Raw genomic sequence first — 26,230 nt, forward strand, 5'->3', positions numbered from 1 at the left:
ACAAAACAGAAAACATACATAAATTATATCAAATTATAAATTATGAATATTATTTCTCTGAATCTAAAATTATAAAGCATTACAAGTTGTATAATAATGATAAATACTTAAACTAAATGAAATACTTGAAATAAAATATACTAAATTAGAAAAATATAATATATAAAATTCATAATAATATATAATAAATTATAAACATTAAAAGCTAAGCATTGTCTGCCACTAATACACACACACTTCTTCCGTTAGTGAGTACATGTCTATATAATTATTAGAATTACAGTGACAATGTTCTCGTGCGCTCTTGATTTTGTTAGTCTGTTCCAGTTACTGTACATGCAGCTAAAAATAAACCTATACAAACAAAAGCCAGGCACTAAAAGTGGACCATCTGAGCTGCTTCACTGAGTTCAGTTTAATACTGAAGACATTTCTACATGACACACCTGGAGGACATATCCCAGCATCCCCTTTGAGGCTCTGAAACAACTTCCTGCAAAAACACACACAAAACACACAGTTCAGAGTAAACACAGACACGCCTGATTACAGATGATAACGCCGTCTGGCAAACATATTCCAGAATATATATCAAAAGAGTCTAAAACATTTACTATTATATATATATATATATATATATATATATGTGTGTGTGTGTGTGTGTATTTCCAAATAAATATGCAAATACAGTTTTATATTATAAATTCTATGAATTACAATATATAATAATAAATTATAAAAATACATCATGATGATGATTTCTAAAAATTATAAAACAAAAATTAAGAAATATGTAAATAGATATTATATTATAAAATTACATATATATAAAACAATAAAACATATTTATAAAATTATGATGATTCACCTAACTCTAAAACTATTTATTATAAAGTACACTATAATTTTATTTTACTGTATTTCACGTCCTGTTTTAAGAATTATGAATCTACCTGGCAAAGGCTGTTTAAATTATGATTATGATTTCACTGACTCTTAAGTTATTTCAGAATAAATATGCAAGTACAGATACTATATTATAAAATTATATAAATAAATAATAAACAAATATCTAAAAATAAAATTAATTATGATGTTGGACATAACTCTAAAATTATAAAGTATATATAAGTACTGAGAAAATATAAATATAAATATATATATAATATAGAAATTATGATTGCTCTGACTCTAAAATTATTTCCATACAAATATGCAAATATTGATTTAAGAAATAAAATTATATGAATTGAAATATATAATAATAAATTATGAAAATATATAAATAATGATGATAATGAATCCTAAAAATTATAACGCATATTAAAAAGTATTAAAAAATACTTGCAGAAATTTAATACAAAAAATACAAAACAATAAATTATATATAAAAAAAACACAAAACACAGCAAAGAGTGAATATAAGCTGTCTGGCTTACATTAAATATATGCAAACATGTTTAAAGAGTCTTTAAAACTTAATAGGACTGCACAGCGAAATTCTAAAATGATTTGACTAACAAATAAGACGTCAGAGAGCTGATTAAATCATGTGTTCCTGTTAAAGTGCAGTGTCTGGAAATACTTGAGAAGTTCTGACATGTGACTGCGGTCAGTCACAATGTGAACGTTAGTTCTCTTTTCTCACCGTGGATCAGCATCATGCTGGAAAATATTAACGCAGGAGGCTGAGCGCGGGTCCCAGGCGCAGTAGGGGTCCCGTGCCAGAACACAGTCCACACAGGACAGGTACTTCTCACAGAACGCTGTGGGAGACTGAACCACACCTGAGTCCGAACCAGCGTACAGGAACCGCGCCTGTGACGGACAAAACACACAGTGCATGAGAAAGCGCAGATGATTTGCTGCTGAAAGGGGAACAGAGTCCATCCAGACTGTCTGTCTCCAGCGTATGGAAACTTCCTCCCTGCTGAGAAATTATACAATGTGTTTGTGGATTTTATTCCTCATGATTGAGTGCTCAAAGGTCCCGGCGATGATAAGATGAGTCTCGGCTCACTGTTATGATGTTGTTTCTGGTTCTTACCACTTGTGAGGAGAGTAGAAGTGTTTTAATTGGCTCTGCGTTCTTCAGCAGCTGGATTTCCTCCACCGTGTGAACCTCGCCCTCCAACACCAGCGATTTATGCAGCAAACCTTTATCTGGGAACACATTCAGACATTAATAGAACAAGATGATGGGATCTTAATTACCTTCATGGCACTTTAGAGTGAAGAAACAAATCAAAACCAGACTTTCACATCCTGTGGTTTATCACATCCTTTCACACATTTCACCGCATACGCTCACCGGTGCCGGTGAAATCACATTAAAAAATATCTTAGAAAAATAAAAAATATAATATATACTAAAAACAAGTATGAATATTGTATTATAGAACTAAACAAAAAATATAACTAATAAAATATATATAAAAAATTAAATAAATGATGATTCACCTGACTCTAAAATTATAAAGTACATTATAAAAATGTGTACTGTATTTCACTTTCCTGGCAATGGCTGTTTAAATTATGATTATGATTTCTGTGACTCTAAATTATTTCAGAGCAAATATGCAAGTATAGTTATTATAAGATTATATAAATAAAGATAAAATAAATGATCCTGTTTGACATGATTCTTAAATTCTAAAGTATACTATAAAGTATTGAGAAATACTTGTAGAGAAAAAAAGAAAATATATATATATATATATAATAAATTAATTAATTAAATATGGCTGTTTATTCAGTTATACTGTTATATTGGTGCTTATCAATTAAAATGATTCCTTTGACAAATTATTTTAGAACAAATATGAAAGTATTGTTATTATAAAATTATATAAATAAAGATAAAATAAATATATATATATATATATATAAAATAAATAAATTAAATATTGCTGTTCACTCAATTCTACTATTATTTGGGGGTTATAAATTAAAATGACTCCTTTGACTCTGAAGTTATTTCAGAACAAATATGCAAGTATGGATATTATATTTATATTTACCTGATTGTAAAAGTATAAAGTATATTATAAGGTATTGAGAAATACTAAATGATATATAATCAAATATATGTAAAAAAGAAAATAAGCAAGATATGAGATGAACAAAATAAGAAAATGAGCAGAACCTGTGGTTTCACAGATTTGGCTGCACACACTCACCTGTGCCGGTGAAAATGACGTCATAGATGTTTCCATCGAGCGCCTGCACTCTCTGGACTGCGATCTGCGTGTAGTTGACGTCTTTGGTGATGAGGCGCGGGCCGTTTCCGATGGGCAGCACAGGGTCCTCCAGCAGCGGATGGTCCTTCACAAACTGCAGCGTCTTATCGGGCAGCTGGAGGGACGAGTTGATGTTCTGCATGAGTTAATTTTTTTATTATTTAAATTTTATTTGTATTTTATTTCACATCCATTCATTTTCCAAACTGCTTGTCCTACATATGCATCATATGCTTTTTAAAAAATAAATTCATTATAATTTAATTATTCATTTTAATATTTTATTCTTTTTATTTTTTTTATTTTCAATTTATTTAATTTAATTTTCGATAGACTCTTATGACTAATTCCCTTCCCAGCATAATCTAATCTAAGGATCCTGTAAGCACACATATATACCACTGAAATCCCCGTTTTGGGGAAATACTAACCGCTCCGGGTCTGGGACTCGGGGTGATGACCGTGACCTTCTGCATGAACTTCCCTTTGGAGAAAACCTCGTGCACTGAGCTCATGTTATACGCACAGACGGCGGACAGACCGACATTCCCCCTGAAACACACACAAACAAAGAAGAAAAGTCCCTTATGCATAAAAAATAATCCAGTTGTGCCACTTCTTTTGATCTGCATACTTTTGATTACTCAGATGCAGGTGATTCTCTGACTCTCATGCACCGATGAATCAAGCCAAACAGGAACAAGTGGTTTCAAATACCAAACAATCCTGCTCATCAACATGAGTAACTAACCACACGCACGCACGCACGCGCACACACACACACACACACACACACACACACACACACACACACACCCTCACCACTGAGATGTGAAGACCCCATAGATGATGGTGTCTCTCCAGTGCGGCGCTTTCAGAATAAACACGTCATGAACCACATTGAAGACAAAGTTGAGCTCCGGCATTGAGCAAACCAGCTTAGCCTTCAGAAACGACGTCCACTTCTTCTGCAGCGTCCGCTGGCCTCCCAGATCACCCTGTTACAGTGAGAGATGTGATAAACTTTACAATATTATCTCTGCATTGTGTCATTTACATGAAGTATGTATTTCAATATATCTGGAACTAAAACCATCCACAGTTCCGAGCGATAAACCAAATCCAGAAGCTGTGCGGTTTTCAAACTATTGTATGAATGTTAAAAGATTTCCATGATCTCATACACTTTGTCCAGAGGTGAAGTTTTATTCAGTTAGCTCATCGGGGGTTTTGCTGATAGCAGGATGGTAAAATGAAGAATAATAGTGCTATTATATTTAATAGAAAAAAATGATTAATGTCAGACTCATGGCCAGTTATTTAGTACTGATTACAACACCATTTCAGTTCATGTCACCAGCAGAACGACACGCTGCGTCATACACTATACAACCTTCCCCATCTGCAGCTATTAATAGCATTTAATACTATATTATAATTTAAATTAAATATAATAAACATTTTTTTAGTAATTTAGTTATGTTCTTTGTTCATTTTTATTAGTTATTTATACAATACATATTTTGAGTTTTCATTATAATATTAGGGTTATTAATACTAATATTAATACTATTTTTATTTTGTTTTGAAGTTTTGTCATTTTTACTAGTTTTTGTTTTAAAATATTAAGATTTATTTTAGTATTATTTATACACTTTTATAGTTTTATTCATATTTTGAATTAGCTTTTATTTTTATATTTTCAGTTTTTGTTTTAATATTAGGTTTATTAATACTAATATAAATACTAATTTGTTTAGAAATTTTGTTATGTTGTTTTAGAATTTTTATTAGTTTTTGTTTTTTAAATATTAAATATTTTTATACACCGACATAGTTTTTATTATTTTGAATTAGCTTTAATTTTATATTTTAAGTTTTTGTTTTAATATTAGGTTTATTAATACTTGTTTGTAATTTTGTTATGTAGTGTTGTCAGTTTTATTAGTTTTAGTTTTTTTAATAGTTTATCATTATTATTTAATAGTTTATCATAATTTATACACTAATATACATTTAATAACATTTTGAATTAGCTCTTTTTTTAAATAAAAGCTTCTAGAATAAACATCAATATGAGCCAAACTTTGTGCAAAACTGTCAAAAATGTGACTTGCAAGAATATATTTGCATAATCTGCAACTCTGAATGATTTTAATGTAACAAAAATTACCAGACATGGTCACATTTGCACTGATTACATATGATCAGAAAAATGTTGACTCTCCAGCAGTAAACTGAAAGCCAGATGTCGACAGATAAAGCAAGAATGAAAAGCAGAAAGTGAGACGAAGGCAGGTGATCAGATTTAAACATCTGTCAAAGGTGAGGAAGAGGGAAGTTGATTGTTTTTTACTAGAGAAAAAAACCCCAAGCAGGTGGAACAAATTCCCCGGAAGAAGTAATTTTCCTGCTTTCATTGAAAACAAAACACTGCCACACGCCATGAAAATGCTTGTGTGAATCATCTGTGGTCAGATCAGGATGGAGGATGTGATTTCTCACCTTACAAACGCGAGCGATTCTGGGGATCAGCAGCTTCCCGAAGAACTCGTACTCCACCGACACCTCCGTGAAGAAGTAGTAGATCTTATCGTCATCTCCATCCGGACTGTTCTGTCCTTCTCGGATCACATCGGCGAAGACAAAACTGGGCTCTGAACACAGAACTGAGCTTTTACTTCTATACTATCATAGTTTATATTACAGCTTTTATTTGTAGTTTTCATCTTAATATTAGTTTTATTAATACTGTTTTTCTTAGGAATTTATGTGCTTTTGTCATTTTATTCATTTTTGTTTTTTTAATTAATATTTCAGTATTATTTATACACTTTTATAGTTTTTATTAACATTTTTGAATTAGCTTTCATTTTCATATTTTCAGTTTTCATTTTAATATACTAATAAAAATACGAAATTTTCAGTCATTTTGTTATGTGCTTTTGTCATTTTATTCGTTTTTTTTTATTAATATTTTAGTATTATTTATACACTTTTATAGTTTTTATTAACATTTTTGAATTAGCTTTCATTTTCATATTTTCAGTTTTCATTTTAATATACTAATAAAAATACGAAATTTTCAGTCATTTTGTTATGTGCTTTTGTCATTTGTATAAGTTTTTCATTAGTTAAATATATTTTTATTAATTAAATAAAATATTACCGTTTTTATTAATGTTTTGAAATAGCTTTTATGATTTCAGTTATAATATATATACTATATATATATATATATATATATACTCTATGTAAGTTGGTCTGTAAATTTTTTTTAAATATAGTTTTATTAATATCAATATGAATAAAAACTCTCGAAATTTGATGTACATTTATTATTTTTATTATTATTTTTTAAATATTAATATTTTTGTATTATTTACACACTATTATCGTTTTTATTAATATTTTGAATTCGATTTTATTTCTATATTTTCAGTTTTTCATTTTAATACTACTTTTATACATTAATAATTTTGTTAATGATTTTATGTGCTTTTGTCATTTTTACTACTATTTTGTAAATCACTCTTTAGGTTTAATTTAATTTTAGTTTTTATTTATTTCCAGTTAGTAATTTTAGTGCTTCATCTTAAACTTATTTCAGTTGGTTGCCGAGGCAACATTTCTAACTTTCATTTAGTTGAAGTTTTTCATCTAATAGTTGCATTTCATATTATTTAATCTTTAATTTAATTAACAGAAATGTTTTTATTAGTTTTGGATTTCATTAACGATAACTTGATTTTGATGTCGTTTTTGCTTCATTAAATGATCTGAATGTGTGTCTACATCAACGGTTCTCTCTGCATACTTGTATATTCATGTGTACTCTTTCATATTATTTCATCTTTAATTTAATTAACAGAAATGTTTTTATTAGTTTTGGATTTCATTAACGATAACTTGATTTTGATGTCGTTTTTGCTTCATTAAATGATCTGAATGTGTGTCTACATCAACGGTTCTCTCTGCATACTTGTATATTCATGTGTACTCATACTGTATGTAGTTTTGTGGACACATTAGCGTCGTACCGTTGAGCCAGGACGTTGAATACTCTGTGCGCAGCAAACTCTGAGACAGAGAAGATCTGGAGATGATCGGCTCGCTGCCCAGGAAGTTATACGCCGTTCCCGAGTACAACTCGCCATCTGAACAACAAACAAGCAGTTAACCAGTCAGTACTACTGGACAGACAGCAGACAAACACTGAGACTGTACTGCAGATGTGGTTTGGTGTGTTAACTCACCGACCATCACAGTGGTGAAGCTCTGGGCCGGGTCGAAGGAACATTTCCCCCTGCCGTCCTCTGCTCTGTCCTGCAATCGGAAACCCTGCAGCGACTGAAGAGAAATGAGACAGTAAGACATGAAGATGCATCTCAAAGTTTGAGTTTTATTATGATGCAAAAGCAAAATAAGAAACAGAACAGATATGAAGTTCAGATTACAGAGTCACATAATCACACAATCCGACTTCATGGCGACAGAAAGAGGAAACTATTGTATTAATATTCAGAAATGCAGTATTCAGAGCCATTGTAATCAAAATATCAGGGAAGTTCTGACAAACCAAAATGTCACATAGTTTGAAATTGGTAACAAAGTGTTTGTGTTTAAATCTATAGCGGAAAAAGTAGTTCCCAAATTAAAAAATCCAAGCAGTATTGCTGTTATTAACTAAAACCAAAACAAATAAATTGTTTAAAAAAATCATCTAAATATTTACTATAACTTAAAAATAGTTTCAAAAATAAATATTGAAATTAAATATTAGATTGAAATTGTAAAATAATAATAATAATAATAATAATACATAACAAACTTTAAAATGTTGCCATGGCAAATAACTGAAACAAGTGTAAGTTTAAGTAATAATATTACTAAAACTGAAATAAAAATAAAAAATATTAAAAGATTGTAATAAAAATAACAAAAGTGCATAACAAAACAACTAAAACTTAAACTAAAATAAAAATTATATAAATATAAAAACATGCAAAATATTATAATAGTATATTAATTACACTAAAATAACACTGGAACACAGAGAAAGTGATTTATATATTCTTCTGTAGAAGCCATGAATCAGTGTCATTTAAACTTAATAAAAAAAAAAAAAACTGTATTTAATAGCTGAAGTCATTCCTAATGCTTTATGTGACCAAATTCACACAAGCTTTTTTTTTTTCAAATACTTATTTGCCTCAAATGTTATCCAACATGTTATAGTGTAATTCATCTGGGAGTTGGTTGCTTCAGTTCAGGATTTAAAACACTTTCTTGAAAGATTTATTGAAAATGCTAAAAAAAAAAAAGTGGATGCAATCTTATAAAGATGAGTGTTTGTTGGCAAGTTTGGCTGACACTTGAAATGTTTGAAAGGTTTATGCACACACCAGATAATCACAGAGAGGTTGAAAGGCGTGAGTCCCGCAAACATACAGACTGTCTTCATCCAGCACTTGCAAAACTCGAATGTAGTTCCGACAGTCCGTCTGTCACACGAGCACAAAAACATTTCAGTTACCGATCAAAAAACACCTTCTGGATCAAATATTTACAAAGAATCCACTGTCAGTGACAGAATAATCAGATTAAGGTCAATTTGAGTCTGTTTTTCCACATTACCTCTTTAGATTTCCCCTTTAAAATACACATCGACATGTCACTCTCTGGAATTTTCCACAGCAGCTGAAACAGAACAGAGTCAATACAGCATCACACCAGGTGAAAACTGTGCACTGTGAGAGTCTTTAAAAGAGATTTCAGCTGTCTCAGGAATCAGACGCCTGTAATAACTCTCACCTGGTTACTCTTGATTGACACGTTGCTCATGTTGAGCTCATAGACGGCCTCTCGAGCGCCGACGTACAGCACGCCACGCTCCTCGCTCAGCAGGAGAGTCGTGTAGTTGAACACATCCGGCTCCCAGAACTCCAGCAGATCCACATCTACAAACAAACACACAAACACACACACACACACACACACACACACAGAGCAGCTCACATCAGAGCACACATAACTGAACATTCAAAGAGAAAAACATCTGGAAAGCAAATCTGAAGAATGTTTATGTATAGTTTGGATTTTAAAATGTTTAATGTTTTGAAAGAAGTCTCTTCTGCTCATCAAGGCTACATTTATTTGATCAAAAATTGTGAAATATTTTTACAATTTCAAATAACTGCTTTCTATGTGAATCAATGTTAAAATGTAATTTATTCCTGTGATTTTCAGCATCATTACTCCAGTCCTCAGTGTCACATGATCCTTCAGAAATCATTTGCTGCTCAAAAAACATTTCTGATTACCGTATTATCAATGTTGAAAACAGTTGTGCTGCTTCATGCTTTGTGGAAACTGTAATGCACTACCATTCAAAAGTAAAAAAAAAAAAAAAAAAAAGAAATAACTTTGGGGCTTGGTCATGTAAAGTAAATCAAGAAAAAGTAGTGTGTCAACAGTTTTCTTGATTTACTTTAATAGTGAAGTTTAATAGTGAAAATTACTGAAATTACATATGGGTGAATCTCACAAAAGCACGTTCTTTTGAACTTTCTGTTCATCTGTGAATCCTGAAGAATAAAACATATCATGGTTTCAACAAAAAATATTGGGCAGCACAACAGTTTTCAACATAAGCAGAAATGTTTCTTGAGCAGCAAATGAGCATCTTAGAATGATTCTGAAGGATCATGTGACACTGAAGACTGGAGTAATGATGCTGAAAATCACAGGAATAAATTACATTTTAACAGATATTCACATGGAAAGCAGTTATTTTAAATTGTAAAAATATTTCACAATTTTTACTGTATTTTGGATCAAATAAACACCGCCTTGGTGAGCAGAAGAGACTTCTTTCAAAACATTACAAATCTTAATTATTCCAAATCTTTCAATATTTTTGTGGATATAATAAAGATGTGGAACATTTTCTGGAGAAGCAAGAAAATTATTTATAGATCTGGAATATTTGCAGCTCTCTTTATGTCTGCTGAATGAATACACGAAATGAAATCAACTTTCAAAAGAGTATTCGGAGCAGTAAAAAATAGAACTCTCCAGCCGGAATCTCTTCCAGAGGAGATCCTGAACTCTGTGAAAGCAGCAGCAGATGATTTACTGCTCCAAATAAAGCGGCACGAGTCATTCATTTCATCTTCAGCACAATAAAACGCTAACATCTCCATCCAAAAGTGTGTTTGTCCTTCAACGTCAGCTCAGCAGAAGCATCTCCACAGGAGCCAATGTCAATGCTTCTTTTTGAAATCTATCCTTTCTGTTATTATTGCCATTAAATGAACATTAATCAGCATTCAGCATTAATCAGCATTCAATATCATGTATTAAGAAAGTAAAGAAGCTAAAGAGCCTCTTCTGGAGAACACAAATAACCAACCCAAAATTGACAAAGTGATTGTATTTCTTGAACAATTATATTTATACACTGCATATAGTAGTATATTTGAGCACATGCATTCATAGATGATGATTTATGTGTCACTGGCACACTTCAGTTTGTGTTTGGCTGCCGGCTGGGCGTGTGTGTGTGTGTGTGTGTGTGTGTGTGCTACATACTTGTGGCTCTCTGGTTGCCAGTGTTTTTGGCAGAGACCCAAGAGACGCTGCAAACCGAAGCCCTGACGGGACGCCTGTATGTGCTGATGCCATTTGTGTTAAAAACACCACACGTCACTTCCTGTGCTGCTGTACTGTATACTGTTCAAAAGTTTGGGGTTGTCAGTTTTATAAATGTTTTTGAAAGGAGACTTTTACGCTCAAGGCTGCATTTATTGGATCAAAAATACAATAATAATGCAATATATAATTTCATTTTAAAAAAGCAGTTTTCTTAAATTGTAATTTCTTGCTGTGATGCGCGGCTGTATTTTCAGCATCATTACTCCAGTCTTCAGTGTCACATGATCTTCAGAAATCATTCTAATATGCTGATTTGCAACGTTAAAAAATAGCAATATGCTGATTATCAACGTTAAAAAATAGCATGTTTTATAAGCACAGAAAGTTAAGACGTATAAATAGCAAATAGCATCAGCAAACACGTGCTTCACACCCATTACATTTTTTGATGTAAAACTTTAACCCTTCACTCACCGTCGTGCCTCCATGAGCTTCTGGGAACGCTGGAGGGTCCGTGTGTGGAAACTTCCAGAAGCAATCCCAGAAACACGCCTAACACGCTCAGAGCCATGTTAGACTCGGGGATCTTCGGCAGCGTGATGTTTCCTCTGTGAGAGCGACAGACAGACAGAAAGAGAAGAGAAGAGGACTGTCAAAACCACATCTGAGAGAGAACAAGAAAAAGGAATTATGCATGATCAAACTGACACGTGTCATCGTTTAGTCATCCGACAGGTTTTATTAACTGTGGCATCACAGTTCACCAGAATGAATATACATATCATATTCATACTGCTCACTTCCATACAATGGACGTGAATGATGATACCTAGGTGCTCTATAATTACCATATTCATGCACTATGGTATTAATACGGTACTTTAGAGTATTAAAAAAAATGCATTACAAAACTTCATTATTGATCCAAAGATGACAGAATTTGGGCTGCAATGTGATTATCAAATTAAATAAATAGAAGTCTGAGTGAAGTCTGTCACTGTGTTCATTTATTTACATTTATTTGATTGATGGAAAACCGCCAAAATAAAAGCTCCACTGCTTAACGTATGAAAACAAAATGAACAAATTATTAGTATTGTAATTTGTATATAAATTCATATCAAATAAAAATGATATACAATTAATATAAATATTAGTATTGTAATTTTACAGCTGTACTTTAAAATCTTTATTTTGCTTTTCAAAACAGGGAACCGTTGATTACAATGGACGATATGTTTTAATATTACATATATCAGAAATTAATCCTCAATCTGCCATCTTTAAAAATACTGAAGGTACAAAAAGAACCTAATTTAAATTTAAAATGGAAACAATTATAATAAGGATCAGGTAATCAGATAATATCACTGACAGACACTGATTTACAATTTAATAAATAAATAAATAATATTTATTAAACTTGTTTTGTTTAATGTTTTATTTTGTAATAAAATAAATAATAAAAAATATATTATTAAATTATATTTCCTATTTTGTTTAATATTTTATTTAATAATAATCACAGTAAAAATCATACTTATTATTTTATAGTCATATTGAATGGGTCAAAAATGGCGAGAATGCCAATTTTGAAGATTTTTTTAAACTTTGTTCACTTTATAGTTACGGAAATTTAGATTTAATTTGGTTCTTATAACAAATATAAGCAGGTTTTTCTCAATTGTTCAGCCCTAAAACAATGGTTCACACGCAAACAAAGTCTTTAGTGTCAAAAGATGTTTCTTCTTTTTTAAAATTATTTTTATTTTCTATTTACTTTTAAGTCATCTGGTGAAAGTTCCTGTTTTTTTTTCATATATATATATATTGCAGAAAAACGAAATATTATAATGCAAGTTTATTCAATGTAAGTTTAATATCGTGCCTCTTTGGGTAAACTGTAGTATTTGTATTCATTCACAGTAAATACGCTTTGCTGTGAGTAAAGAGCAGTTAAGCAGAGTTTGCGTAACGTTCATATCGAATGACCGCAGCTTCAGGCCAAACAGCCTCTGTTGGAAGGAGAGAAGAGAAATGCAATGACCAGCAACCAAAATTAGCATCGGTGAGTGAGATAAAGCCCAAACATCCCTCTATCAGCGGCGGCCTGTTAGCATAGCATGTGATTACTGTCCCGTGTGTTAAAAACAACACGTCCTGCACACTTCAACTCAGATCCAGGTGCTCAAAAAACAGAGAAACCACCTTCTGACGTCACTGCCTGACGATGACTGTTAACTGGTTTCGGACCTGTTGGTTTTGCAGGAATTCCCCTGAACTGATATCTGTGCCCACAGGGAAGCGAAACCATGGGACGTGTAATATGACAGCACACCCTGGGCACAGAAAACCGAGATAATGGTTTCCATGACAACCCAGATTTAGAGTCTCTAGATTTTCCACGCCGATCTGTCACTTTAGACTCACGGCCTGTATCTGCTTACAGAGACGCGTAAAACTAGATTTTTGCATTTTTTAAAACAACGTGTGTGGCGTTTGCCTGTGCAAAAGTTCCCGCCATTTTGCACGAGTGTTGTCGGTGGTTGCCAGGATGTTGCTGATGAGTTGCAGACCAAAGTTCAAGACTTTATTATTAGACTGCTAAACTCTCTACCTGAGTGTGAACAATAGTAATAGTGATGGTCAACTACGTGTCATTTCAATCCAAAATCAGTCAATAAGGAATTGCTGGTTGACAAAAGCAGCTCTGAAACACAATTAAAGCTTACTTGACTTTATGGATCTTGAACTTTAAATATATATATATATATTAGGGGTGTGCGATATTGACAAAAAATTATATCTCGATATTTTATGGGATTTTATCGATAACGATAATTAGACTTTAAATTCTATTATTTTTATCTAATATATTTGCTATTTTAAACACATTTTCCTTATCTTGAACTTTACACATAAAAGATATTTATTTATTTATTTTTTATTTATTTATTTTATATATTTTGTATTTATTTTGAACATTTTGTATTATTTTTTATTTAACATACTTGTTAATTTTCAAATATTTTACACATATAAACATATACAGTATATAAAAATTAAAGCCACAAAAGTCAGGAGAACACTTCTCTCTGATCTTCAAACTGTTGTATTAGTATTGGTAGCTGATATGTTCATATGCTCGGCAGGTGTTCAGCAAAAGCTTTTTCAAATTCCTACAAATGATTTTCATACGTGCTGCACTTTATTGTTCAGTGGAGCAAAAGCGCAGAAAGATTCAAAGACAGAAAAGAAAACAAACGGAGTGAAGAGAGCGGAATGTAATAATAAGACACAGGAAACTCAACGGAACATAATTTCAACATGTGACCATCACAGAAAACACTAAACGGCCCCAAGCAAAGACAGACTACAAACTTCGATTCACAGTTTATATCGGCTCCTCAGATACATCTGCTTAATTTCTTTCGTTCTGATCGGAGAGAGAAAAACTTGTAACATGAGAGAAGAAGCTTACCAAATCCTTAGAACATAGATTTAACAAGAAACAAACAAAAAAATACACACAGTGCTTTTAAAAGGGGAACATCAACAGACTGTTCTTCTGACTAAACTAAACTAAAAAAATATAAAACTAAAAAAATACAGAAACCACTGTTCAATAACCTATATAACTTATGAAATCACTGCCTGACGATGACTGTAAGCTGGTTTAATAATAAAATAAAATATATTTAAATATAATTGTTGAATAACATCCAACTCAATGTTTATAGGCTCTGCCTTCATTGTTTGTTTCTAACCATATGTATATTGTATGCAGTAGTAGCAATATTGACTGTGCAATATTATATATTTTTTTATTAGTCCTAAAATAATCATATAATATTTATACATTTCCATTCAAAATACCAATGAAGTTCTGCAGAAAAAGTATTTAATTTCAACTGATTTGATCTTAATTTGACTGTTGTAGTGAATCAACATTGACAACATGACACTGTCACATGTCCTGACTGTTCTTGGTGCCAGAAACCTTGACTAACATTATAAGCTCACTTTAAGGGGAAAAACTCAACAAAAGTACTGAATATGACCACTTTAGCTGTTGTACACACATTGTGGCTGTAGACATCAGAAGAAAAAAAAATGTCTGGACAGAACCTCCAGGACAGCAACACCAGTGAATGATGCACTGGAAATCAAGAGTGTAAAATAACAATCATTGATCAACAGGCAGATGAGTTTTTACAGCCTCAGGGTGGAAACACACACACACACACACACACACACACACACACACAAACACACCAATGACCCTTAATGTACAGAAATGTACTGTTTAAGCCAAAGTCCCCAACACGAGGGTCTGCTGAAGGAGCTCACGTAAACACAAAGAGCCTGTTGTGTGTGTGTGAGGAGAGAATTACACACACACAGTAAACAATCAACAAAGACTGGGCCTGAGTGTGTGTGTGTGTGTGTGTGTGTTTGTGTGAGCGCATGACATGGCCTCTCACACACTGCACTTTCCCAGAAAGCTTCATTCACATGTCAGACCTGATTAACTGAACACTGAGTCGGTTCTACCGTGATCCAAATCAATCAAAATGAGTGAGTGTGTATGGAAAAACATACTAATACTCTATCTGCAATATGAAGTATGTATACTGTAATAGTATGCAGATTTATATGCATGACATTTTCTAAAATCAGGAACATGAATGTGGATGTGAATATAAAATGACGAGAAAACTTACTCACGTACTAAATAAAAAAATAGAAAATACACACACACACACACACACACACTCTCTCTCTCTCTCTCTATATATATATACTGTATATATTAAAGATAAAATATTTAAAGATGTAAATACATAATTATTTTTAATATTTAAATATTTATATAAATATCAAATGATGAAAAAACGTACTAAATAAAAAATAGAAATTTCTACATTTATATTCTTATAATTTAACTTATAATTTTATATCACAAAATTTACACATTTATATGCATGTGTCTGTGTATATAAAATGTATATAATATTTTAAATATATACAATATAATCGTAATTATCTTACATATATAAACATTATATAATAAAAATATATATGCACTGTTAAAATGTATAATCATGTATATAAATAAAATAAATACTAGGTTAATATAATAATTAATATAAATATAATATAATGCAAGTAATATAATATTAATATAAATATAACAATACATTTTTCATATAACTTAAATTGTTACACACATTGCTAACATAAACGTATACCATAATTATTAACATTGTTGACATCACTACATTGCATGTGTAATCGTGCCGCTTGTGATTTACAAAATTAAATGTTTTTTTTGTATTGTGATGAAATAATGTCTAGTATGTTATACAGCACATTGACAGTACAGTATGTGTTGCATTCCACCTATAATTTTTTTTAAATAATATGCAAAAGTATGCAGTATGAAATGATTACACATGCAACGTAGGGAGGTCATGTGACAGTTTTGCATGCTGCATCCAGTTATTTAGCATTTTCAGCACAATTTCGTGTATAAATCTCTGGAAGTCTGGTTAAATGATGAGTCAAAGAGGAGATTAAAACCTGTGGTTGACATCGCCTCCGGTTCATTAGCTACAGGGACACAGTATTTCATGAACAGTATGCTTGCATGCTATTTCAAACACAGTCCACTTGTCCTGTATTAATACTCTTGATGCCTACAGTATGTGCAGCACCTGTTTGGTGTCCGCCGCACGCACGGCCTCAGAAACGCAGGCTGGGTTTAAAGGGTGGCGTCCTGCCAACTGGGCAAGCATGTGTCCGCTCTCAAACATTCAGCGCCTGCCAACTGTGTCCCTCCTCTCGCTCTGGCGACCCACAACGCTTTTCTGCCAGAATCAGCTTTCCCACTACGCCCGCTAACGGCTCCCACAATCCCTCTCTTTCTCTGCAGCCTCTCGTGCTTCAAGAGTCCATGTGTGTGTGTGCGTGTTCTTTAGGTTTGTTGCTCCTTTCTGAGAGTCTGAGAGTTTGTCTTTCATCCTTAACCCATCCACTCATCTCTCCAAAAATTTAAATAAATAAATAAAAAGAAAGAAAGAAAGAAAGAAAGAAAGAAAGAAAAATAAACATTTACCTTGTGCATTTGATGCCCAACTTTGCATTTAGCAGATGCTTTTATCCAAAGCAACTTATGTTGAATTCAAGGTATATATTTTATGAGCTCATTCCCTTGAGTGTGTGTGTGTGTGTGTGTGTGTGTGTGTGTGTGTGTGTGTGTGTGTGTGTGTGTGTGTATAAATAAATGCATTTATTGCAAAATACAATAATAAAAGAATAAATAAAAACATTATAAAAATAATATATATAAAGTAATTTAATTTATAATTTTATATTGTAATATAATTTAATATACACATATTTGAATAAATAATTTTATATAGCACATACACACAGCGCTACATTGCTAATATAAATGTAATCATAATTATGAGCATTTCAAACTGTAGTATGCTATATTGTTGTCACATGACCTCGCTACAATGCATATTTACAAAATAAAAAACATTTACAATTTTTAGTAAAAATGTCATTTGGCATTTGGATGAAATAATGTCATGTATAATGTAATTTAAGGTATTTAATAATTTTATGTATGATCAAAACTGCATTCACACTTCTGAAGTAAAATTGGTTGCAAATGCACTTGCATTTTGCATGCAACTGCATGTTGACTTGAAATCACACAGAAACATATCTGCAGATTTACAGTCCTTTAACCACAGCAGAATACAGTTACTGACAAAACTCCCCAGAAACACTGCGGTGGTCTGGCATCAGAATCTTTCATGACATCACGGCCCTGTGGAGCGGCAGCGTGCAATTAATGCCCCATGCAACGAAACTACAAAAAACACTTGTTGAACTACCTATCAGTTCACATGAACAACAGGAAAAAACAATGCTAAACGCATTTAACTTTTTAAGACATTTTAAGCATCTAAATACTTTTTGGGGCCACTGTATGTATATAAAGCTGCAAAAAGCTTTACAATATCTTTCTAAATAAAACTAGCTGCAGCACAGCTACGGTCATGCCTTAAATAACTTCAGGACAGAAACTGTAGGTAATGGAAACCCAATGCAAAGGACAGAAAATAGCTGCTTCACATGTAATTACAGCCGTCCATCTGTGCAGCGCTGACGTGACCACACCGAAGCCTGATGAAGGGTCAGTCCCTGTAAAAACTTATATTTAGGCAGAGCTACGGAGACCTTTAAAATACACACGCTCTTCATGAGCTGCAGGATGGAGAAGAAATGACACGTGAAGAAAGTGAGGTGCATTTAAGAGAACACACACACACACACACACACACACACACACACACACAGCTTTATCGCGTCCGGTGTAGACAGACTTTAGCTGTCACGTGCGTTGTAGACACGGTGTTACTCACCTATCGAGAAGAAACAAAGCAACCTCGGCGTCCGATCGCAGGCCTCTGCTCCTTGAGTTCTCTCCAGCGCTGGAAAGCTGATCACGTTTTTGAAAATATACATACCCCACCTTTAAAGCTTCTTTTATGACATCATAGGAACTTAAAGGTTCTTTTATGTCATTAAAGGTTATTTTATGACATCATAGGAGCTTAAATGTTCTTTTATGACATCATAGGAACAATTAAGTTCCTATAAAAGCGTCTGCTAAAGACTAAATGTAAATGTAAATGCAATGATACTATAGGAGAACTTTTAATTTCCTCTGATGTCATTATAAAAACCTATGATGTTCCTATGATGCTATAAAAGAACTTCATATGAACCTCTTATGATTCCACAAGATAAATCTTAAAGTTCATATGCCATAAAAGAATCTGACTGAGCGGGGAAATTAGGGTTTTTGGGTGTTGATCAGCTGACTCGACTCTAATCTACACGACTTTGACTGTTCAGGAGCTACTAATGACTGAAATACAGCGTGAAAGGTCTTCAGAAGAGGAACACTATCTGTAAAACAGAACTCAGTGAGAATAAGGGAGGAACTGATCTTAGATATTCACAGGCTATAAATATTCACAGGCGGCAGAGATCAGAGGCAGGAATCTGGACTGTGATGTCCAAACGCAGGTGCTGTGAGAAAGCCTTTAACCTTGGCAAGACTGGATTGTTTTCAGTGAGTGGCGGTCATCATGAGTGTGTGTGGTCGAGCGTGTGCCGTGGTAGGGATAATTAACCCTGTGTGTGTGTGTCCCCACATAAGCAGGAATCTTCAGTTTCTCTCTGAATATAAATAAATCTCACACACAGTGGGCGATCAGGTTTAGTGGTGGGTTATATTACGGCCCGTCCTTCCTCACGACACGAGCAATACAACAGACTGGAAGAGTTTTGGATGAACAGCAATACAACAGACTGACAAAAACTCAAACCAACATAAAGATTTGGTTTCTGTCAACAGATTCTGGATTCAGTGTCTGCGCACCGCTCTCGGGTCATGCAAAGCAGGATGTTTCTTACCGTTTTATAACAAAAGAGCCTTGTTTACCGTTACATAATCTCACATTCACAACTTTCTATCCAGTCTACACTGATTATTTACTGAAAATTAGCTACAGAAACGACTGCTTGTGAAACCAAACGATGCACATTGTGACACGTCACAATTCAATATATTTCAATGCAGTATATTTTACATTATTTGTTTAAAAAACGTTAGCATATTACAAATTAATATTAAAACTTAAAATATATATAAATTGTATTTATATATAAATGTATTTTTATTTTCATTGTTATACTGTATATATTTATGATACAAATAAATAATATAAAATAACAAATATATCTACATAATGAATATAATGATAAATATATATATATATATATATATATATATAAAATGTTCAATTTCATTTCCTTTTTATTTCATTGTAATGTAATGTAATGTGTGTATATATATATATATACATACATTAATATAATTATACATAATTTATATACTATTTATTTCATTTTTTTTCATATATATATTCTTATATTTATATGTATTTATATAAAATAGGCTGTATATAGTAATAATAATACATGTATATTTATATATAAATAGCCTAATTCAAAGAGTCAGTGAGGATAAAAAAAAATGTTCACAAAAACTAAATTATGACTGTTATTTAGGCAAGAAACCATAACAAAATTATATATGGAGAAACATAAATGCCACAAATGTTTAGAATGACCCTTTTTAAATTAAGAAGACTTCAAATGAACTTGAACGCCATTGCAGGCAATAAAAAAAAATCTCAATAAAACACAGAGTCTCTCACACAGAGTTGACAGTGAATAAAGCCCCTCACGGCGGGCCGCGCTGAAGCAGCTACACAAACGCAGCAGTTTCATTGTACGATACATCATTCTGTTTCCTGTTAATTAAGGTGCCTTTTTCTGCCCCGACGAGTCTTTAAAACAAGAGTAAAACCCCATGACGCTCCTCACTGTCACACTCCATGCTCAGTATTGTAATGCGGCACCATCTTTAGCATGGCAGCGATTTCACGCTCGGATTTAAGGTTCAGGATGGACAAAAAGCCATTCTGGGGCTTCCTCCGGCTCTTCCAGTACCTCCACAGTGTTCGCCTGGGACTTGGCAAACATGAGAGTAAATGCTCATTTTGACAGCCAGACACTGATACGTTTCATTCCAGACTCCTGACGACCCACAATGCACCAAATTCTGGCCAAGAACCGTCCGTCAGTTTAAATACTCACATCCCACTAAAAATAAACTACCCCATGAGCATTATAGATCGCTCAGATGAACACAACAAATCACTTTGAACTCTGGATCAAGTTACACTGAAGAATGTGCTGCAAATCTCTCTTATCTCAGATCCACAACATGAGCAGGGTGAGAGACTCCAATCCAGACCTGGTGATTATGTTGAGCTGAGGTGTGCTTGTGCTTGTGCTTTCCCGAAGCGATCAGATGCACTATTTTTGGCTGCTGGACCAGAAAACAGATTTTTTAAAAATCCCACAGAAGCATATTGAAGGACCTGAGCCATATCTAGAGACCAGAAGACCACGAGGGTGAAGGAATCTTTTCATGCTAGACTGGAAGAAAATACCTAGCAACAACCTAGCAACCATTCAGAAAACCTCAACACTGTGGCAGTTTTACATGGAAAATACAACTCATATGTTCTTTAAGAGATGTAAATAAAAAAATAAATAAAAATAAATGCATATAAATAAGTAAATAAATAAAAAAAATAATTAAAATACACAAAATAAAATAAATGCATTAAATATACATTTTTAATAAAAAAAATATAAATATAAAATACATTAAAATTAAATATAAATAAATTGAATATAAAATTAAATATAAACTTACATAATTAAATATAAATAAATAAAAACATCTACACAAAATAATTAAAATAAATCATAAAATAAAATAAATTAAATATAAATATTTAATACAAATAAATTATATAAAATATATAAATCAATCAATCAAATAAATCAATAAATAAATCAATACATTTATTAATTAATAAAGCTGTAAGCCAGGATTATTATAGTTAAAACTAAAACCATAAAAAAACATTTTTATGACAAAAAATTAAAATAAATTATTAAAGAATTAAACTATATCAGCTGTATGTCAAAGCAACATTTATTTATTTTTATTTAGTTTTACTTATTGTGCTAAAATAACTAATACTGAAATAAATAGACATTTGAAAAAAAAAAGAAAATCTAACCAAAATTAAAGTGAAAAAGGTAATTATAAAAGTAAAAACATAAAAAAAAAAACTATAATGCTATCTAATGATAGTAAAATAACACTGTTGTTAGCACAGTATTGGTTAACTCATCAATAACACAATAATGTCACTTTATTATAGTAATCAAGCACAAGCTGGATATATGAGAGGAGAGAGAGAGAGAGAAAGACAGAGGAATCTGAGGCCTCACAAAACAAACCCAAACTTACAACATGGAATAAAAGACAAAGAACCATGAAGCCAGAAAGAAAAGATTAAACAAACAAACTCTGTGGACTTTTGTGAATGAAGAAAAGAAGGCAAACTGCAGGAAAAGTGGGGGAAAGAAATCTGAACACAACCAAGGAGAAAAAAAATCACTTGGGATGGACGAGCAGGATTTCCAACTCAAGCAAAAGATCAAAATGAGGAAAAAGAAACATGCAGGTTTAAAATGCGACCGTCGGGGTTCATGCAGTGATGTCATCGCATGCAGCTCAGCCAATGAGAGCGAGTGAAAGCCCCAAAGCACACGGGACAGAGGAGGGATTTCTGACCTGTAACTCTCCCACGACGCTCGACTAGACCTGAAGATCCGTCCTTCAGAGAGAATTATAAAAGCCACCGGCTGAAGAGAGACACAGAGATGAGGAGAGGGTTATCATGGAGTCACACACTGAACGAATGGACGGATGAATGTTAAAGAGTGGAAATACACAGAGACAGAACACAAATGACAACATATAAACAGAGGATGCACAATCTATAAAATACTAGCACTGATTTTTAACCGATATGATGCTAAATATTATTGGCATTGGTCAGATATTAAAATCATATCAATTCTAAACTATATTTCCAAAGCATTAAGCAGTTATCCATCTTTATCTACTTAAGAAACAATATAACATTGTCCAGAATGTCAACTGAAACAAAATTTCTCAGGATGCACTATATATAAAATCTTTAAAATATTAGCACTGCTTTTTTAAAAACATTATCAAGTTGATTATTATTTCCATTTGAAAAGCAGTGAACAGTTATCCATCTTCATCTACTGAAGAAACAGTAAACACTGTCAACACATTGTCAACTGAAACTAAACAAAAAAGCACAACAAAAAGCAAAAAAAAAAAAAAAGTCGCTAAATATCACACATCAATATTTGTAAATATATTTTATATATCTATAATACATTATATAATTTATTAATTAATTATTATAATATTATATTATTAGTTTTTTATTATAAGTGCTTTATTATAAGCCATTTATGTTTTGCTTTATGCAATATATATCTATTTAAACATTTATTTATAAAAAAAACCTCAATATGTTATGTTACATAAAACAATAAACAATTTGTGCGGTTTTCTATCAGTGGCTTTAATTGCCTGTTTTAGAGACTTTAATAACATTAACATTAATAACATTTTATGATTGTCAATCATAAAACACTCAAGTGGATATTAACTGCAGCGAATCTGCCTCCGTTCACAGACTCAAAATTAACTCACACACGCAACAGCGGAAATAACAATGTGTCAAATTTGAAGCAAAGCAATCATAGAGATAGAGATGTGGACAGATGCAAGATCAGACATCAGATGCTGGATGCTCTTCAAAAGCATGACATGTTTATAACAGTAAAACAAACACAACATTACAAAATGACAGTTTAAAAACAAAACAAAACAGTTCCAGAGTACTGTAGCATGTTTTGTAAAACACTCTGAATGCAAATGTCATGATGCCGTCCTCAGATACAGGAACAGGAAGTTTGGCTCACCAGCGTTACACATTCATTTACATTTAGATTCCAATCTGATTACTGGCAGCACACATTTCCTTCAGCACACAACCTGTTGCTCACAGACACAATCTCCCAAATACAGAAGCATCATTCATTTAAACAAGTATGCAAATAAGACACTCATCATCCAGTCAATGAAGCGTGCAATTTCAGGACTGTTTCTGACTGTGAAACACTTACAATATAAATGAGCCATTTAAGCATAAGCGGTTGGGAATTGGAGATCGACTAATATTGTTTTTTTATAACCGATACCGATTATTTATATATGTCGGATAACCGATATTTATTTAATGTTTTACTTCAGTTTTTTTTTTTACTTTCATTTTCATATCGCAACATTACAATATAGCATGCTTTTTTATAATAATAACAACAGCAACTATAATATTAACAACAAGCAAAATAAATAGACAAAGTCAAATATTTTCAAATTGAGAACATAAATGACAAGGAAGTTTATCAACTTTGCATAAAAGTAATCATTTCAAACCACAGTTTAAAGTATTGGATGTAAACATAGGAATAAGTATTAGTTGGTCACGCTAGATATGATATTATAAAACCGATATCCTATTAAGAAAACTGCTTAAATATCTGCGGTTAAAGACCGAGGTGGTTTATCTGGCTGCTAAAAACACTTGGAGGGGGAAACCGATAATCAGTGTTACTGATATGTACTGAAAGCAATTTACTTATTATTATTATCATCAATGTTATTGTTATTATTATTATTATACAATAAAATAAAATATAATAATAATAATCAGAAATAAATGGACAATTCAACTGTCCGATAATCGGTTTGACTTATATTTACTGTAAGCAATTTATTATTATTATTATTATACTATAAAACACTATAACATTTAACAATTAACAACAATAATAATATTAATTATTCTTATTAAATATTTTCATATTTTTCACTTCATTTTTTTTTTACATTTTCTGATTACTCTTTTTCTATATTTTTCTTATGCCACCCTGTGAAGCACTTTGAGTTGCATTTTATGTATGAAAGGTGCTATACAAATACAAGTATGTTGAATAACAACAACAACTACAACAATAATGTAATAATAATAATAATAATAATAATAATAATAATAATCTTTATTAACTATTATTTTTAAATGTTTAAATTTTAACTATTATTATTGCTATTATTATTTATTAATACTACTATTAATAATACATTTATTACTATTACTAGTATTATCATCATCATCTCATTGATATATAAATCACAAAACATTTTCACCACATTTTGCAGCCCTACAAACAATATCCGATATCTGATTAAGTAAATTGCTTACAATCAGTCATTTTCTATTGGGAATAAATGGAATTGTTAATTTATTTCTGATCTATGATCAGTTTACCCTTCCATGTGCTTTTAGCAACCAGATAAACCAGCACAGGCACAGACTAGCCTTTAACCAACTACTACATGCTTCAAAATCAAACTAACACAAGCTGAAAATTAACAAGTTGCTACTGTGTTGTTGATTAGTTCTGGTTCTGGTTAATATCACCGAGATCATTAACCTTTGCTGAGGAAACAATCAGCAATACACTTTAATGTAGGTCAGAGAGAAAGCGCTCAAGCGTCTGTTAACCGGGACTGAGGCGAGGGGTAAATAAACCAGCCAGAGACAATTACAGCAAGTCATGCGGTCGTAATGCCAGCGCACACAAACACAGGCCCCGTCCCAATTACCCATTATGCTGCATACTAATTTCTTCCTGATGTCAGTCTAAATTTGATTCAGTGCTTCATTTGAGTGATGCATCCTCACAAACGTCTGAGAGGATTCGCATTTATCAGCATTAACTTCAGATGGATCAATGGGTCAGAAGAGGAACACAACAACCTGAGAAACGTATTTTGGAAAATGTGGTTTAGATATGAATTATGATATTTAGACGTAATGACATCAAACCTCATTAGCTGAGCATCAGAGCTACTAAAAAGCTACTTTTCCCAACAAGTTGCAGTTTAGTGCAACAAAATCTATTGCAGGTTTTTGTTGTTGTTGTTGTTTTTAAAGTCATAATAAAATCATCAAAAACACTCTCCTAGAATGTGGCATGTAGTGCTGACAAAGTCATTTTAGTAAATTTGTTTGTTTTTTATATATATATATATAAAAAAGTTTCAAATAATCAATTCACTTGATTCTCAGGATACTTTAAATTTTTTGTAACAAATTAATTTTCAATTAAATACTGCTGTTTATCATTATATCAAATCAGTTATATTAATAAGTGCTTTAATAATAATAATAATAATACATTTTATTTTATTATTTTATTTTATTTTACAATTATTATTGTATAGCTCCTTTCATACATAAAACACAGCACAAAGTGCTTCCCAGGAAGGCATTTAAAAATAGAGAAAAATAGGAATCAGCAAGAAAATTAATAGAAAATAAATATGAAAAATATAAAAAATAACATTTTCAAATAAAGAAATGTAGAGTTCATTTAAATAAATAAATAAATAAATTGTATCACTCCTTTTATACATAGAATAATTCAGAAGTAATTCAGAGGTAGGCATTTAAAAAAAGATAGAAAAATAGTAATAAACAAGAAAATAAATATATAAAATAAATATGAAAAATATAAATTATAAGAAAAGATTTTCAAATGAAGAAAAAAATTATTTATATAACACTTATTTGTATAGCACTGCTTCAGGGTGACAAAAAACCCCAGAAAAAATAAAAATAAAAAATATATATATATATATATATATA

At 31.9% G+C, this 26,230-nt stretch overlaps 1 protein-coding gene across 1 annotated transcript in view; it reads right to left on the reverse strand.

Annotated features, from left to right (window-relative positions):
* Nucleotides 1-26,230, reverse strand: part of LOC107675751 (semaphorin-4D-like) — a 51,579-nt gene that overhangs the window by 1,736 nt on the left and 23,613 nt on the right. Inside the window, exons 3-15 of the mRNA XM_016470170.1 lie at nt 11,370-11,503; nt 9,054-9,199; nt 8,877-8,939; nt 8,645-8,743; nt 7,496-7,589; nt 7,280-7,396; nt 5,745-5,896; nt 4,062-4,237; nt 3,651-3,791; nt 3,180-3,382; nt 2,048-2,163; nt 1,649-1,818; nt 447-493 (exon numbers count right to left, since the gene is read on the reverse strand). Coding sequence (XP_016325656.1) covers nt 447-493; nt 1,649-1,818; nt 2,048-2,163; nt 3,180-3,382; nt 3,651-3,791; nt 4,062-4,237; nt 5,745-5,896; nt 7,280-7,396; nt 7,496-7,589; nt 8,645-8,743; nt 8,877-8,939; nt 9,054-9,199; nt 11,370-11,503 — 1,658 coding nt within the window. The remainder of the gene's footprint in view (nt 1-446; nt 494-1,648; nt 1,819-2,047; nt 2,164-3,179; nt 3,383-3,650; nt 3,792-4,061; nt 4,238-5,744; nt 5,897-7,279; nt 7,397-7,495; nt 7,590-8,644; nt 8,744-8,876; nt 8,940-9,053; nt 9,200-11,369; nt 11,504-26,230) is intronic.

This window comes from Sinocyclocheilus anshuiensis, unplaced genomic scaffold (genome assembly GCF_001515605.1).
Source record: "Sinocyclocheilus anshuiensis isolate Anshui unplaced genomic scaffold, SAMN03320099.WGS_v1.1 scaffold708, whole genome shotgun sequence".
Lineage (NCBI taxonomy): Eukaryota > Metazoa > Chordata > Actinopteri > Cypriniformes > Cyprinidae > Sinocyclocheilus > Sinocyclocheilus anshuiensis.